Source organism: Callionymus lyra, chromosome 11 (assembly GCF_982586985.1).
Source record: "Callionymus lyra chromosome 11, fCalLyr1.hap1.1, whole genome shotgun sequence".
Classification (NCBI taxonomy): domain Eukaryota; kingdom Metazoa; phylum Chordata; class Actinopteri; order Syngnathiformes; family Callionymidae; genus Callionymus; species Callionymus lyra.
The window spans coordinates 25,075,544-25,090,875 of NC_141828.1; the positions used below are offsets into that span (position 1 = coordinate 25,075,544).

The following is a 15,332-nucleotide window of genomic DNA, read 5'->3' on the forward strand; positions in this document are numbered from 1 at the left end:
ACGATAAATTAAATAAAGAAGATACATCGAATTTCGCAGGAAAATGAATTAATAAAAAATAGCTTCTTATCATAAAGCCTGTAGTAAAGTAACATAGTATACTGAATAGAAGCCAAGTTACATGTAGACAAAGGGAACAAATGGTTTGGCAATCATTTAAATGGACCTCGATAGACATCTAGTGGACGAAGTTGAAGATTACACCTGTTCTGTTCTCCACATGATTTAACCAATGATCTTAGTTGAATTAAAAAAACGTAGTAATTTTTCAACTTGTATGTTGAAATATTCGTGATAAGGCTACTTCACCAGACTGAATTAAAGGGGATAAATATTCCTATTATTGCATGAAGTAGTCGGATTTAATAAAATGTCTCGATATTATAAATGCAATAAACTGTACACTAATTAACAAACGTATAAAGAAACAACAGGAAGTGCTGGAAGGACAACATCGATCATCAAGGCTGGACCAGGTACTCCTGTTCTTATCCCTCATCATTGTACTCAAGCTTATGTGCAGAGCTGGACTCATTATTGCTGCATTTCAAGTTTCAGCACTGAAAGGGAATTCTATAGTTGCCATGGCGATAGTTACACATTATAATACTGTCCTGCAGAGCTACATTTTCTGGTAGCATTCATGTCGTAGTTGGAATACAAGAGTCTACTTACAATAATATTTTTGTGAAATATTTGACATTGGCTACACATTGTCTATGAACATTTGTTCAGAAAGAATCTCTCAGTGTTTACATGTTATTGATTTGTTTTAAATTAATGTTCAATTTATATTACTGAGTTCAGTTTATTTAATAGAGGTGTGTATTGTCAAGAATCTGATGATACGATATGTATCATGATACAGGGGCACCGATAAGATAAATTGATATGATATGATTCTGTAGGAACCAATGTACTATATATATTTGTGGTATTGTCGAGTACTTGACTCTAGTGTTGCAGAATTTACAGACCACATGACTCTTGATGAAGTCGTAACTGATTTCATTTGTTTTGAAACCAAATTATGTCCAAACATCAGCTTTAAAAGCTGCTGGCATCCACTGTATCCTCTTGTCCTAAGTCATTGCCGGGATGTCGCAAGATTTTATTGTTCCTTTAGATGCAGAGGACATAATGACTGCTGCCATCTACCGTTCGGATGTTTAATTGCAACACAAAAATGAAAAAAAGCTCAAAATATTTGCATGTAACTTGTAAATCAAACAAATAAATATATAATATATATAATTAATTTGTACACAATTTATTAAAATATAAACCGTACAAAAACTATCATAAAAAGTTAATGCTATTTAATAGCAAAGAATAGTTGTAAAATTGACTACATTACAGACTTATGTGTCTGCCCTAAAACATCCTCTTCTTAGTTCAGTGAATACATTTTAAATGCTCATAGTCACCATAAATAACGTCTTGTCTTATTAATAAATAAATACTATTATCAATATTAAGGAGTTTGAAGATTAATCCACATAGCTAATAATTTGCTAAGAACTATTTAATAAAATAGCAAAAAAATGAGTTTGAAAGAGTAAACTTGTGTGAGTAGTCTTTTTTTTCAGATTCTGAATCAGAAAACTTTTATTGTCAGCATTGTAAGAACTAAAAGGAATTTGTTTTGTTGGCATTACAGAATATACAAATGAAATAAAAAGATGAATTAATATAATAAAAAAAAACTACTGTTAAAACATCACAATATTTTTTTTGTGTTGTAAATATAGAATGAATAAAAAGTTATTCTTGAATTAAAATTGGTATATTAATTTTTTTATGTTTGTTTTTCAGATTTTTGCTTGTATTTTGAGCTACACTTTTCATTTACAGGCTAGTATTAATAAAACTAATTTATTTCTCTACATAAAATGTACACGCCATTTGTAGCGTCACAAAGGCTATGACGTATAAAGCGTGAAAGCTTCTTCAGACTCGTATAAAGACTTTCTACCACGTGTCTATGGCGACACTCTTTGCTAGAGGAACCGTTTATAAAGCAGTGGAACTTCTGTAGGTTCTACTCGCCTGCATCTGGAGGCGTCAGTCACCACACCGCCTACAAAACTACAACATGTGACCAGCCGACCTCTGAACCCCGCTTCCTCCTTACACGTCATTTTGCCGGGAACGTGTGACCACGTGTCTGCAGCCGGCTGCACCATTGATAACTTTTGTCTGTGGAACTAGTTCGACTGGCGAGTCCACGGAGCAAGATGGCGTCGCGGTGGGGAGCAGGCGAGGATACTCTCACTGCCTGCAACATGGACTTTTTCCCCTTCAAGACACTAGATGACGTGAGTGTTTGCGATGGTTTTTCTTTACGTTTCAACGTTCTTGTGCGTCGTGTAGAAGTTGTGTGTTCTTGTGTGATGGTGGAAAGTGTTGTGACTGCCAGAGGACCAGTGTGGTTGACACGTGGATACCAACACAGGAGCTCCAGTGCTTATAATAATATACTTGTACTATAACTACCAGCTTTATTAGTACTACAATATGCACGTATTCGTATGTTTGTATCAAATAATTGTGTTGATGTGGGAATTTAATTTATTTAACAATTTGTTCATTTGGTGACGAGCTCAATTTGAAATAAAGCATGACAGTCGTATAATATTCAAGTGTTACACCAACACTGTGTGTATTCTATATTTATACACGTTTGTGATCAATATAATTTACCTTAACATAACTTAACGTTTTGGTCATCCTCTGAATCATCCACACGTGGTAACAACATGGCAACAAGCTAGCAGACATGCACTCGTGGACAAATCCGCGTCACTGTCTCTTCATTGTCTTTAAAGCGCATCAAAGTCAGTAAATTCACATTAAAGTCACTTTAAAGTAAAAGGCCGGTGCATTGCGGTGACGTGGTCTTATTTTGGGATAAAATAAAACCATGACATGTATGCTTTTGTTTGAGTAAAAACGTTGCAATGTTGATATTTGAATCCCTTTTGAAATAAAATTAAAAATATCATTCATTAAACACATGCGGTAAAGTCTGAATCACATGTGGGCTCCTTCCGCACATGCGCAGTAAAACAGTTTGAAAATGCACGCCAGAAACCGCATTATTTTATAGTCTGTTGATTTAAAAAGTCTCAAATTAAATATTACTATGTTGTTTTACTACACTATAGTGTTGTCTGAGTCGAGCCGTTTGTGTTGTATTGTAACACGTGTGTCTGTTCCTGATGTGGACGGGGTATCGTGAGGGTCAGACTCGTCTGACTGCATGTGTGGACTCACACGTGGTTCTATAGCACACCAGTTGAAAGTGCATTCTGGTATCAGATTGGACAAGTTATGGAAGGTCTGGGATAAAATTGTAGTTTTAAATAATGTCCACAAGAAAACTATTTCTTTTAGAATAATACATTTTCCAATAAGCACATGACTACTATATACATGATATTTTTCCATTTACTTTGATTAATCCCTCATGTTTGTGTACATTGTCAAGTACTCTATGATTTTAAACTCCCAGAAATACAATAATTCGTTTTTTTTGTACGAAGGGCTTAAATTATGATTAAGATAAAACTGGGTCAGTGAGAGTTGAAGTGACGTTAAAGAAGACAATTATTTGGTAGGAACAAGACATTTCTTTTTGATATTTAAATGTTTTCAGTTTCTATATTTAAGAAAAAAAACATACTATTGATTCTCACATTAGATTTTTTTTTTTTCTGTATTAGCATTTATTGATCATCCTTTTCAGATTCTGAAAGACTTTGTAGATCTACTATGGAATAATTTCTTATGGAGTCAAAAAAAAGGGTCCATCAAATCCTTTGAGACATTTTGTATGTAATAAATGTTTTTCTTTCTAGACTACTGAGTTGACATCAGAAGAATCTCTGGATGCTCTTCAAAGCTGCTTAGACTCTACCTCTATTCTTTCTATTTTTGATGACAACCTCCTGATGGAGGTAAGGTTTTTTTTTTTTTCTGTCATCAAATCCATTTGTTTTTTAGAGGGGAAAACATTATTTGAACGCTTCAGCAGGGTAAATCACTAGACGATGAGAGCGAGGCCACGCTGCTCACAGCCCTGACTGAGATCCTGGATAATGTGGATGACGAAAACCTGTCCCCGTTCGACACACTGCCTGACTCGGATCTGCTGTCGGGTCAGAAGGGCAGAGAGGTCTCTCCGGTGAGTGCCCAGCTGTCACACATAACTCAGGCGGGTCCTTGAGTGCGTACCTCAGTGGTAGAAATACTTTTTTTCAGTGCAATTTGATGATTTCTGCAAATGCACAATCCTTCATACTACAACCTTATTATGCTTAAATGTACATCTTATATATATCTCTATCTCTCTCTCTTTCTAATCCATAACGTTTTCTCTCACTCTACTTTTAATTTAAGTGTTCACAGATCCTCCTGCAGCAAAGTTATCATTCCCTGATACCTCCACTAGTCTTTCATCCCCCTCTCCCTTGAGTTACTACAACTAGAAGTATATCAACCAGTTGTTGTATTAGTCATTAGCCAATGTACTAGTCATCACATCCACACATCATTCTTTCACACAACATAATAAAGTTATCGCCAATGTTATAGAATACAAAGTTTGTATTTATTCATATAAATGGTTATTGTTTACCAGCATTTTGATAACAAAAAGTAAAAAAGTTGCAAACTTTGTTTCCCTATAACCTGAAAAAATAGGTAGACTGTCTGTGAAGTTGACAAGTTGGTGAAACAAAGTGAAAACATCCAAGTCAAGTTTATTAACTGATCACAAAAAGTCCAGAACTAAATAATAACACTTTTGTAATAACTTGAATAATTAAGTCATGTAAAAGTCTTCCCTGCTTTAAAATGAACAAGGTTTTGAGAATAAATGTAAATAAAATAGCACTCTCGGTATAATCGTATATCAGAAAAACGCAAATTATGTTAACGATTCCAATAAACTAGCCTGAATCTGATTCACAAAAGGTGTGACTTCAGCGCATAGCGAGATATTTTATCACCTGAAACTTAACTGCAAATATCGATTTCTGTTCAAATTAACCTTAATTCGTCTCTCCTCAGCTACGGAGATTGCTATGTTTGTCCAGATCACCACCAGAGAAGGATTCCCCCTATTCTTCAAGACCACTACCTGCAAAGGTAATAAACTTGAACATACAATTACAAAATACAAAACAATTTCCCAAAGGAGACCTCCAGAGGGATCAATTAAGTCCATCTGTCATATGTTAAATCCTGTTAAAGTTATAAAGCATGTGTGGCAGTTGTTCTCTGGATATTAAGCCTTCATTTTTAAAGCATTTCAGCAACCCTTGTTTTGAAAGAAGGCTGTACTTGTACATTGTTAAATTAACTACATAATTCTGCCAAGAAGAATCAGAATCCTTTATTTGTCCCGCGAGGGGAAATTCGGTTTAAACGGCAATATACAAAAAATAAAAACACCCAGAAATAAAAAATAAAATGAAAAAAATCTAAATAGAATAAAATAGAAATCTGCACCATATTATAAATGCAACATATTTACAAAAATAACAAGAAAGGTGCAGTTAAATAATTATCTTGGTGTGTTCTTGTTATGGAGTCTGATGGCAGCAGGGAGGAAGGACCTGCGGTACCTCTCCCTCACACACCTGGGATGGAGCATCCTATCACTGATGGAGCTCCTCAGTGTGTGCTGGAGAGGGTGGGATAAGTTCTTCCTCATGGAGGCCAGCTTGCTCTGTATCCTCCTACCACACACTTCCTCCACAGGATCCAGGGGGCGCCCTAGGATGTAACCGCCTTCTTAATAAGGCTGTCCAGTTTAGCCCTATCCTTTGAATCACACAGATGTGCAATGCTTAGGGTATTTTATAAAACTTTATATAAAGACCTTCATTCAGAAAACTAAACATTTCAACTGTATAGTGTCTTGAGATAACTTTGTTATGATAAGACACTTTAAATAAAATTGAATTGAATTAAACAAACATTTATATAAAAAATTCGTATCAGAAAATGTTAAAATGGAACTTTTTAGAAGATTTTAGTTTTTGGCTCCCCCCACTGGAAGAATAATGTCATTGCAACAATCTAAACTTCATGTCAAACTGAAGGCCCTGGGGCCCAAACTGGACTGCCAAGTTATTTCATGTGAACAGAGTAATTATTAATACGGATTAAAAAAGCAAAAAAGCAAAGCGGACTAAGATTTCAGCAGTAATAAGTATACAAAGAAATATGGCTAGATTTAGCATCAAATAATAAAACATCGCAATGTAAAGGAGAACAGTTTATAGAAGGTAAACTTTAAAAATAATGTTTTTGCCCCTGCTGCTATTGACACAGGTCTAAACTATTGTGAAATTACTAAACACTAATAGACTCAGGGACTCATTCATTCCTTGAGCTATTGGGCTGTTTAATTTGGGTTTTGTGAAAAGATGATGATATTCTATGTTTGTATTTTTCTTTGATCTATGTGCTTTATCTTTAGATGGTGTCATCTTGCACTTTCTTTTTATTACACTTTGTTCTTGTTTCATGAATCTATCGTCTGTTGCTGTATGCTGGCAATACAATTTCCTGAAGGAGACTTCCAGAGGGATCAATAAAGTTTATCTAAAGTGTCTCCCGGCCCCCCTCTAATTCCCTATGTGCTTTTCCTCCTTTTATTCCAGTTTATTTAAATCTAAACTGTAAAATAACTATGATGAAAAAAAATATTACAAAAACAAGAAATTGATAGTGTTGTTGAATATCGGAACAGTATGGTAAATAAAAATATTGTGATATACGTAGCAACATTTTTTTAGACCCCTATAATTGAATTAAAATGAATGTTTTGCTTGTTCCAGAGCATCACAAGAAAACGGAATTCTCTCCAAAGAAGTGATGGCGAGGAAGAGGACGACGGCTCTCTCACGCTCAGCCCACTCAGACAGGACTCTCCCGCGACCGATCACCTTGAATGGGACGAACTGACTTTGCCGCTGTCCATCAACCTGGAGCAGGAGAGTCTGGAGGGTCTCTCTCTGAACCTGGGCGACATCGTCCGACACATGCACCCGTACTGCATGACCATCTGTCTGGACGAGGACGTGGGAGAGCAGATGCTGCCAGCGGGGGGCATCTTACTGGAGGTGGTGGATCAGGGGGAGAATGGAGAGCCCATCGTGGCCATCCCAGACTTGAACATGCACATTGCTGCTGCTGTGGAAGACTCGACTGAGCAGAAGGTGTACGAGGAAGAAGACAGCTCAGAGCATATAGTGGTGGATGATGACGATGAGGAAGAAGTCAAGATGCAAGAAAACTATAAAGCAACAAGAGATGAAGTCAAAGAGAAAATGAAGGTGAAAGAAAAGAAATCCTCAAATAGAAAAAAGAAAAGGAAGTCAAAAAAGGAGCGAAAGACTAGCGTGGTGGAGAAAAGAGTTCTTCGGAGCTCAAAACCTGCAGCAAAAGAAAGTCCTGACAAGCTTGAAAGAAGTCCAGTGGTTATTACCTCTTTGACTCTTGAAAGAAGTATAAGTGGAACAAGTGTTCCATGTGACCCCGAGGGACTCCAACCCAGTGCTCCAGCACAAATGGAGCACCCCCAAGAAGTCCCTGATCCTGGCATGATGGAATCTCGCGCAACCACTGAACCGATGACACTCGTTGCTGAGCCCCTCGTTGCTGAGCCCGTTGTCCCCGAGCCCCCCGTCCCCGAACCAAAACCCAAGTCCCTTAGTTTAGCAGAGTACCGGCGGCTAAGACAGCAGAAGAAACCAGTTCCTGTTGAGAAACAGGAAGACCATAGCACCAAATGGCCAAAACTTCCAGAGCTTCCAAGAGAACTTCCCCCTATTCCCTGTCTGCCAGACCCCAGTCCCAAGGGCCGGTGCCAGAACCTGCTAGGAGCGAAGAAGGACCAGGATGAGGTCAAACCTGCTTGGCAGCCAAGAGGGCCATGTGCGCCACCAACCCCCGAGGCTCTTCTGGCTCCACCGGCTTACATGATGGTGAACAAAGTATCCACGACATCTGCAGCCAAACCTCCGCCTAAGGTGGACACCTCGACTGGGTCGACGGTCCCGCACCCTTCAGATGCCGTGCCTTGTCCGGTATCGACTCGGCAAACCACTTCCATCATCAGTCCCCCGAAAGAGTCCGTTTTAGTAAAAGCTGTGAAAGTTGTCACATGTTCAGATGGTCAGCGAGTCGTGTCTGTGGAGAACAATCAGACCAAGATGGTGTCGGTCAAACCTGCCACACCCGAGATTGTGTTAAAACTCACCGCTGCTAAAACGAGTGAAATTAAAGTAGCGGCCCAGTCCAGAAAAACTGCTCCAGCCCCTCTAGTGGTTTTCCCGACCAAAGCATCACAACCCTCTGTCCCAGCCTTAAAGAAGGCAAAACCCATAACGGTACCGGGCCAGAACAGAAGGGACCAGACACAGGAGTTAATCCAGTCTTTTACCACAGAGATGGGTGAGTTGAACATAAGTTCATTGCTGGGATCTGTTTTCCCTTAATCAACTATAGTCTTACTTCAAATGTATATTGTCTTGAGATAACTTTATGATGAGACACTTGAAATAAAATTGAATTTAAGTCTAACTTCTCCCTCCCGAGACCCTCCTGTGTTACTATAGGCTCACTTTCATAACTGGGGCTGTTGTGAAAGGCCCTTAAAAAAAAAAGAAAAAAAAGACTTGTTGAATTGTAGTTTATTTTTTAGTAAGAATAAAGTCAAAGCTACACATCTGGCTTTCAGGAGGTACTTTGTTCAGGTTTTTATGTTGGTTACAAAGATGACAACTGCCATTATAGTGGGGGAAAAAGACAAAACCTCTTTAGAGACCAAAGGACATATTTTAACACAAACACTATAAAAACAACATTTTTAGTTGTTGGTTTCCTTTTAAATGACACACGAAAGCTTCTCGGCTGATAATGGCTAAAATGAGTTCTAGTGAGTTTTATGCTATATTTTTTAATAATTTACCAAATTAGTTTCACATTTGTATTGTTGGTCATTTCTCATTCCAGGTATTGAAGCCACTGATCTGACCAGTCTGCTGGAGCAGTTTGAGGAAACCCAAGGTAAGCGACGGCCACGCTACAGGTCACATGATCCGAGAAGCTCCATATTGTCGGCATCAATGGTCTGCTCGGCCCTGTAGTATTGCAGAAACTCTGACTTGTACACAAGTGGTTTAAAAGGGATTTTCTTTTGTCAAGATCGCTGGTTCTGTAGGTTTTGCTGACCAAAGTGGGCATGTATAGATAGGCGCTTCAGCTGTTGACGTTCTGCCTCGTCAGCAGATCTATTGAAGTCACTTATAGTCTTTGTCAGTGTGAAACCCCCGTGTCCCGGAAAATACAGTTTAGTTCTAAACTGTAAATGTATAAATATATATTTAAAATGTAAGTTCTATTGAAAAACGACACTTGAACAGGGAAACTACAGAAAGAAAAAATGCTACTACGAATAAAATGCTTGAACATTTTACTTGCACAGAATACACTATACATCATTGCTGCGTATTAGTAGTTTTCTTTAATTTGATATGCTTATTTTTGTCTCCTTTTTAATGTCATTGATAAATGCTGACACAATTACTCCAGACAAATGTTTCTTCCATCTGTTCAGTATTTGAATTTATGCCCAGATATAACAGAATTATGAAATAAGATATTTTAATATTACTTTATCTACATCCTGCTTATATTTTGCAATGTTAGCACAAATTCAAGCATGATCTGCATTCAATTCCATTTTCCACAAACGTTCCCGTCAAATACGGGAAGAATGTGTATGCATTCTTCATAACAAAAAAAATGCTTTTTTTGTTTTACAGTGTCGTCTCATGTTGATCATTTTACACTTGGATCTTAAGGTCTCAATTATAGTTTGCACACAGAAATTAAACCAAAAATGACAATTGTCATTCAGACATACATTTTACTACAGTTTTTTGCTCCTTAACCGTCTTTATCTTTTATATGTCGGAGAAGGCAGATTCATCTGATAAAATGGAGGGTTTTAGTTTTTTCCACCAGTTGGTCACATTTTAAGGTATTAAAGAAACTCACTCTACTGTTCTTCTTGCTCTGCAGCCAAAGAGGAGAAGTGTGTGCCGGAGGTCTCTGGTAGAGCAGCAGCTGTAGGAAACTCCAGGTGAGTTACCCTACAGCTTCCACGCTGCTCTGTGTGGGTGACGGAGGATTTTTCTGAGTCGCCTTAGTTTAAAATGACAACTCAGTTGTGCCAAGACCTGCCGCAGATCCGCACGTGTCAGCAGAAACTGTTGCGCTCTCTGATGGTAGGAGCTAATGTTTGTTTTTCACAGGGAGGTTGTTGTGGCCAGAACTGCTAGTACTGCTGTAGAGCGAGTGAAAGCCAGCGATGTTGCAAATACTGCAGGTAAATGATTAAAACAAACTCCATTTTTTTTTTGGCTCATGGAGAAACTTTTGTTTAAATGTTAGTATAATGGTGTCACCAGAAGAAACCAAATGTAACGTTCAGCCAATCGTATGACGTACACATGATCATGTGATGTTGTAGTACTGGCGTGTTAATTATGGCAGATTTCCAAAAAATGTTGTTCAATTCTTAGAATAAGTGTGTGGGAAAAAAAGGTTCTTCTAGAATTTAGTTATGCATTCATTTACAAAATATATATATTTTTTTTCTTTCAACATGGCAGTTTGGTTTTTTATTTTGTTAAAATAATTTAATGCTTGAAACTTTGGATTTATTGAAATGTTTAACATTGAGAAATTCGGGCTTTCATTTGAACATTTCGAAAGGTATATCCCCAAAGGGTCAAAGATGTTTTCTATCATTCACCACCTATCAAATGACATGCTTCCATGAAAAGTCATCTGGCTCTGTTCACAACTAAAGATAAAAACTGACTATCTTAAAAATATGGACGATGAGTCGCCTCATGTGTTGATTCTTGTGTTCATATTTCCAGCAGCGCTCACTCCTCCAGCCACTCCTCCACCCCAGATGTGGAAACCTCTAGCTCCGGCCGCCCTCCTGGGAAAAGAAAGAACTTCAGAGACCTTGAAGTTGAAGGTCATTCAGATCGAAGCTCGCCCTCTTCCGGGGATCCGCTCCAAGTTCATAACGGTTCCAGCTCCAGCACCCACGGTTTCAGCCGCCATTGCTTGCCTGGACCACGACTACTGTCTCCCTGACGGCGACATCCATCAGGCAGACGCTGGCAAACGTTGGAACATCAAGAAACATGCCTCCATCACAATCAAGCCCATCAAGGAAGTGTCTGAGGAAGATTCACAGAAATCATCTGTCCAGTGTTCCAAACCTCAAACTAAAGATCCAAGAGGGTCACGGACTGAAGGTCTGGGCCACAGCCCTGATGCTCCAGAGAGGTCTTTGCTTTTAGAGACCCCTGATGTGTCTCCAGTGAGGCAGGAGAGCCTCGAGGCAAGCCACCAACGACAAGGCCCGAGTGGTAGATCTTACCGCGACCATGAAGCTTCTCGCTCACCCGGTCCCAGAGGGAGATCTGTGGACTGTTCCAGGAAAAGGTCCCAACGCTCCCCTAGTCCTCTGTCCTCAGACTCGGGCTCTTCTAGATCCAGATCTCGATCTCCAGAGAGGAAGAGGTGAGGCTGCAGCCAGATCAGCCAAAGTTTCCTTCATGTTCATCTTCATAAATACTACTGCGTCTCGAGCAGGTATCGCTCCTGCAGCTCCAGAAGCAGCTCCAGGTCCTTGTCTCAGTCCTCGTCCCGGTCCTCGTCCAGGTCCTGCTCCCCACCCAGAAGAAGACGGTACTCGTACTCGTCTTCCCGGTCTGGCTCCTGGAGTCGTTCTAGATCCAGGTCCAGATCCCCTCAAAGACGAGCTCAGTGGAGCCGAGGAAGAAGCTCTCGCAGGTAGACTCTTGACTTGTGTCTGTTCCTCCCTCAAATCTAAGCTGACTTTCATTTGCAGTCCTTCATATCGGAGCAGCTACAGTTGTCCTGTGAAGCCCAACCCTGAGGAGGTGAAGCAGCGAAAGGAGAAGGCGATCGTAAGTGGATATTTTATATAAAGATTCTTGAAGAGGAATAACTGAAGCGACGCTCTGCAGGAGGAACGCCGTGTTGTTTACGTCGGTGGGATTAGCGGGACAATGACCCAGCGGGAGCTGAAGGACCGCTTCTCTTATTTCGGTGAAGTTGAGGAGTGTACGCTTCATTTCCGAGATCAAGGGTGAGTTGGAGGAGCAGATGTTTTGTTGACTCAAACACTATCTGATTTAATTTTCTGTGTAAAACGTGCTCCAACTTTAGAAGTCAATATCTCTGTAGAGCACATGCATGTCAGCCTTAATCTTAATGTTGCCCATAGTCTGTTATATAAACTGTAGTATTCATCAAGTTCTTTATAATTTTACCTTGTAAGAATAAAGCTTTTTATGAGATCATTCAAATGATCAACATTGACCCTCTGGCTGTGAAGAGAATCTCATATTTCTGTCCATGAATAATACTTAAAATATGGCAAAAATACTTTTCTACAATTGTACAAGTTGTATTAGCTAAATCAACACATTCTTATTTTCTGTGATTACTTTAATCAATGTGAACCTTTATGGCTTTGGGTGTGAGACAGCCATAGATTTATAACCATAATGGCTTTTTAAGCTCTCAACTTGCTCACAAAGCTTTCAAAATCACCTACCCCACCATTAATATAGCCCTTACTGTTCATTACTTAAGGATGCTCATGGTGAAGTGAGATTTATGTACCGTTTACATTTTCTCAATTTTACATTTATAATGTTAAACCTTTTTATAAAATTGTTTTAATGATCTTTTTGAATTATTGAATTGAATAATCTTCTGAAAGGTTATACTTTTGATTTAACAAAACATATTTTCCCTTTTTTTTAAACGGCTGGATATTCTTAAATGTTCTAAATGCATGTTGTAATCGGTAGCTTTTAAAAAATTTATATCAAAATAATAAAGAATTTAGAAACTTTATTTTTACATTATTGGAATTTTTAAACTCTACATAGACATTTGAAAGATATTAGAATTCTTAATTCAATTATTTAATAAAATGAAACCTCAATAAAGAAATGATTGCATTAAACTTGGCCACTCTTAAAGTATCATCAATCATATGGTGACACATAGAAAGTGCACTGTCTTTGAACCCTCCTGATCCTGCCATGATCTCTTGGGCCAAGCGTCAGTGCTAGAAGAAAGTCAGGCTCGTCGTAACTGGGGTCTTCTGGCATCTTCCTCCCAGAAGGCTCTTTTAAGAACAGCCACACCCACCTGTGTAAATTGTCATGTCGCTCCTACCTGTGACCCCCGGCTAATGTGAACCCCTCTTCTGACAGGGACAACTACGGGTTTGTAACTTATTACAAAACCACTGACGCCTTCAACGCTATTGAAAGTGGAAACAAACTGCGGAAAGCCAACGAGCTTCCGTTTGATCTGTGCTTTGGTGGAAGAAGGCAGTTCTGCAAGAGCACTTATGCTGATTTAGGTGAGAGAACTAATGTAGGGTCTTTAATATGCAGTATCTGTGGAAGTAGTTTAGCAGTGGAAGAAGAGAATGGATATTTAAAAAAAAAAAAATCAGTTTGATATTGTAACTTTATTAATTTAAAAAATACATTTTGATTCAATATTTGATTTTAAGTCTTTTAAATTCAATGTCAAAATGTTGGTACAATTACCATCACTATTATACAGAGATTTTTATATTGAATTTGAAAGGCTTCTGAAAAAAGAAAATGTATTTTTAAATTATTTGAATAAGAATATCAAACCCTATATGTAAATAAATGATGATTTTTTTTTTTTTTTTTTTTTGAAAATGTTATTTAAAAATGCTTAAATGTAACAAAAGTATGATTTCCAACATTTGAAATGAGTTTCACCATTGGTAGATCAATAAACACTGGCGTCACCATAGCAACATAAGATACGGAACAAAAATGTATCTTAACAATTGTAGAAATGATTCTTCCCCTTGTCTAAACCAATGTTGTGTGTTTGTTCAGACTCTTGTAGGGAGTACGATCCGTTGCCAGGGAAGGCCAGTCATCACGACGCACTAGACTTCGACACTTTACTGAAACGGGCTCAGCAGAATCTGAAGAGGTAACAAACGGCCCGTCAGAGGATGCAGCTCTTACCTCAGAGCCCACGTCCGGCTCATCTACCTGCAACACTTGTCGACAGATGTCTTTATTTTTGTTTACTTTGGTTTGGTGTATTTCATTTTGTTTTGCAAGTTTACACCTTCTATTGAAGTGAATATTTCTAATTAAATCGCTAAAAGTGAAGAAAAAAAAATGAAATAAGTCACAGATTTATTTAAATGTAAAGTCTAATTTGAATTGTTATGAAAAATGATTTTTAAAGGGGTGAAGTGGAACTCCTGGACTGTCAGAAGATGTATGACATGAACCATGGAAATAAAAAAAAAAACAACAAAGGCTTCTTTATTTCTTTCGAACTGTAATTATTTAATCTGACTTGACATTTGACAATACTCTGCTACTAGATAGATAAAGATAGATAGATACTTTATTCATCTCCTCAGAGAAATTCACGAAAAAAATTAAAACTAGTAAAATAGTTTTGTTAAACTTCAACAGCTCCTCCTCCAGTGAGCCCATAATGCCCTACAATGATTATCTTTTGCAGTGATCTGCATTTAAAATTTCCCTCATTAAACATGTGCTTTTTAACTTTTCTGATCAAGATCATAATACTTGAATGTGTTTTTACAGCTTTATTTCTTCCCTACTGTGTGTTGTGTGAGCTTTGATTTTTTTTTTTTTAGAGCTATTCCAATTGAGCTCATTACTATAAATATTAAAAATGCCAACAACAAAAAAAAGCTGACAAGTATGGATGAAGTTGGGGGTGAAATAAAAGTTGCAATATCCAAGTTTTAGTTTGTTCTGGTAATATGCAGGCTAATAAAGTTGTTGAATATATTTGCTATTGTGAATGTCGGTTCCACACTGAATTGGTAAAGCAGTATAATCCATTATTGAATATCACGCACCCCACCCTATAGCTCTAGGTCTACACAGACAAAGTGTGGCCCTTTGAGGTCAACGATCATGAAGAAACTATTTTGTTGGTATTTCTATTTATTCCTTGTCCCTATATATATGGTTATAGGGTTTTTGTTATTCGGCATTTATCCCATAATTATTTAAATTAATTAAATATTTTTTGGTGCTAAAGGTTATTTTATATGATATCAATAACAGCCATTATATAAAAATTTGGCCCCTGAGGAAATCGCCCGGCCACAGTTGGAGAGTCAGGGACCCAGCCCCCCTAAC

At 38.1% G+C, this 15,332-nt stretch overlaps 1 protein-coding gene and 1 non-coding gene across 6 annotated transcripts; both read left to right on the forward strand.

The window, feature by feature from the left end:
* Positions 1 to 2,031: 2,031 nt before the first annotated feature.
* On the forward strand, positions 2,032 to 14,467 carry pprc1 (PPARG related coactivator 1). Of its 5 annotated transcripts, none has more exons than XM_087803342.1 (14): positions 2,032 to 2,318; positions 3,861 to 3,959; positions 4,034 to 4,186; positions 5,074 to 5,151; positions 6,852 to 8,469; positions 9,031 to 9,084; positions 10,102 to 10,162; positions 10,335 to 10,408; positions 10,968 to 11,625; positions 11,698 to 11,898; positions 11,957 to 12,035; positions 12,096 to 12,217; positions 13,359 to 13,510; positions 14,031 to 14,467. In XM_087803342.1, the coding sequence occupies exons 1-14, from the start codon at positions 2,238 to 2,240 to the stop codon at positions 14,132 to 14,134; spliced, it is 3,534 nt and encodes a 1,177-aa protein (XP_087659468.1). In that variant the 5' UTR covers positions 2,032 to 2,237; the 3' UTR covers positions 14,135 to 14,467. The 5 variants fall into 5 exon arrangements, with proteins under 5 accessions (XP_087659468.1, XP_087659471.1, XP_087659470.1 ...); XM_087803345.1 differs by having other exon boundaries at positions 10,971 to 11,625; XM_087803344.1 differs by having other exon boundaries at positions 4,037 to 4,186.
* On the forward strand, positions 13,155 to 13,291 carry LOC148069715 (small nucleolar RNA SNORA76). The gene has a single exon (XR_015713109.1). It is a non-coding gene; the product is annotated as a small nucleolar RNA SNORA76 (small nucleolar RNA).
* Positions 14,468 to 15,332: the final 865 nt, after the last annotated feature.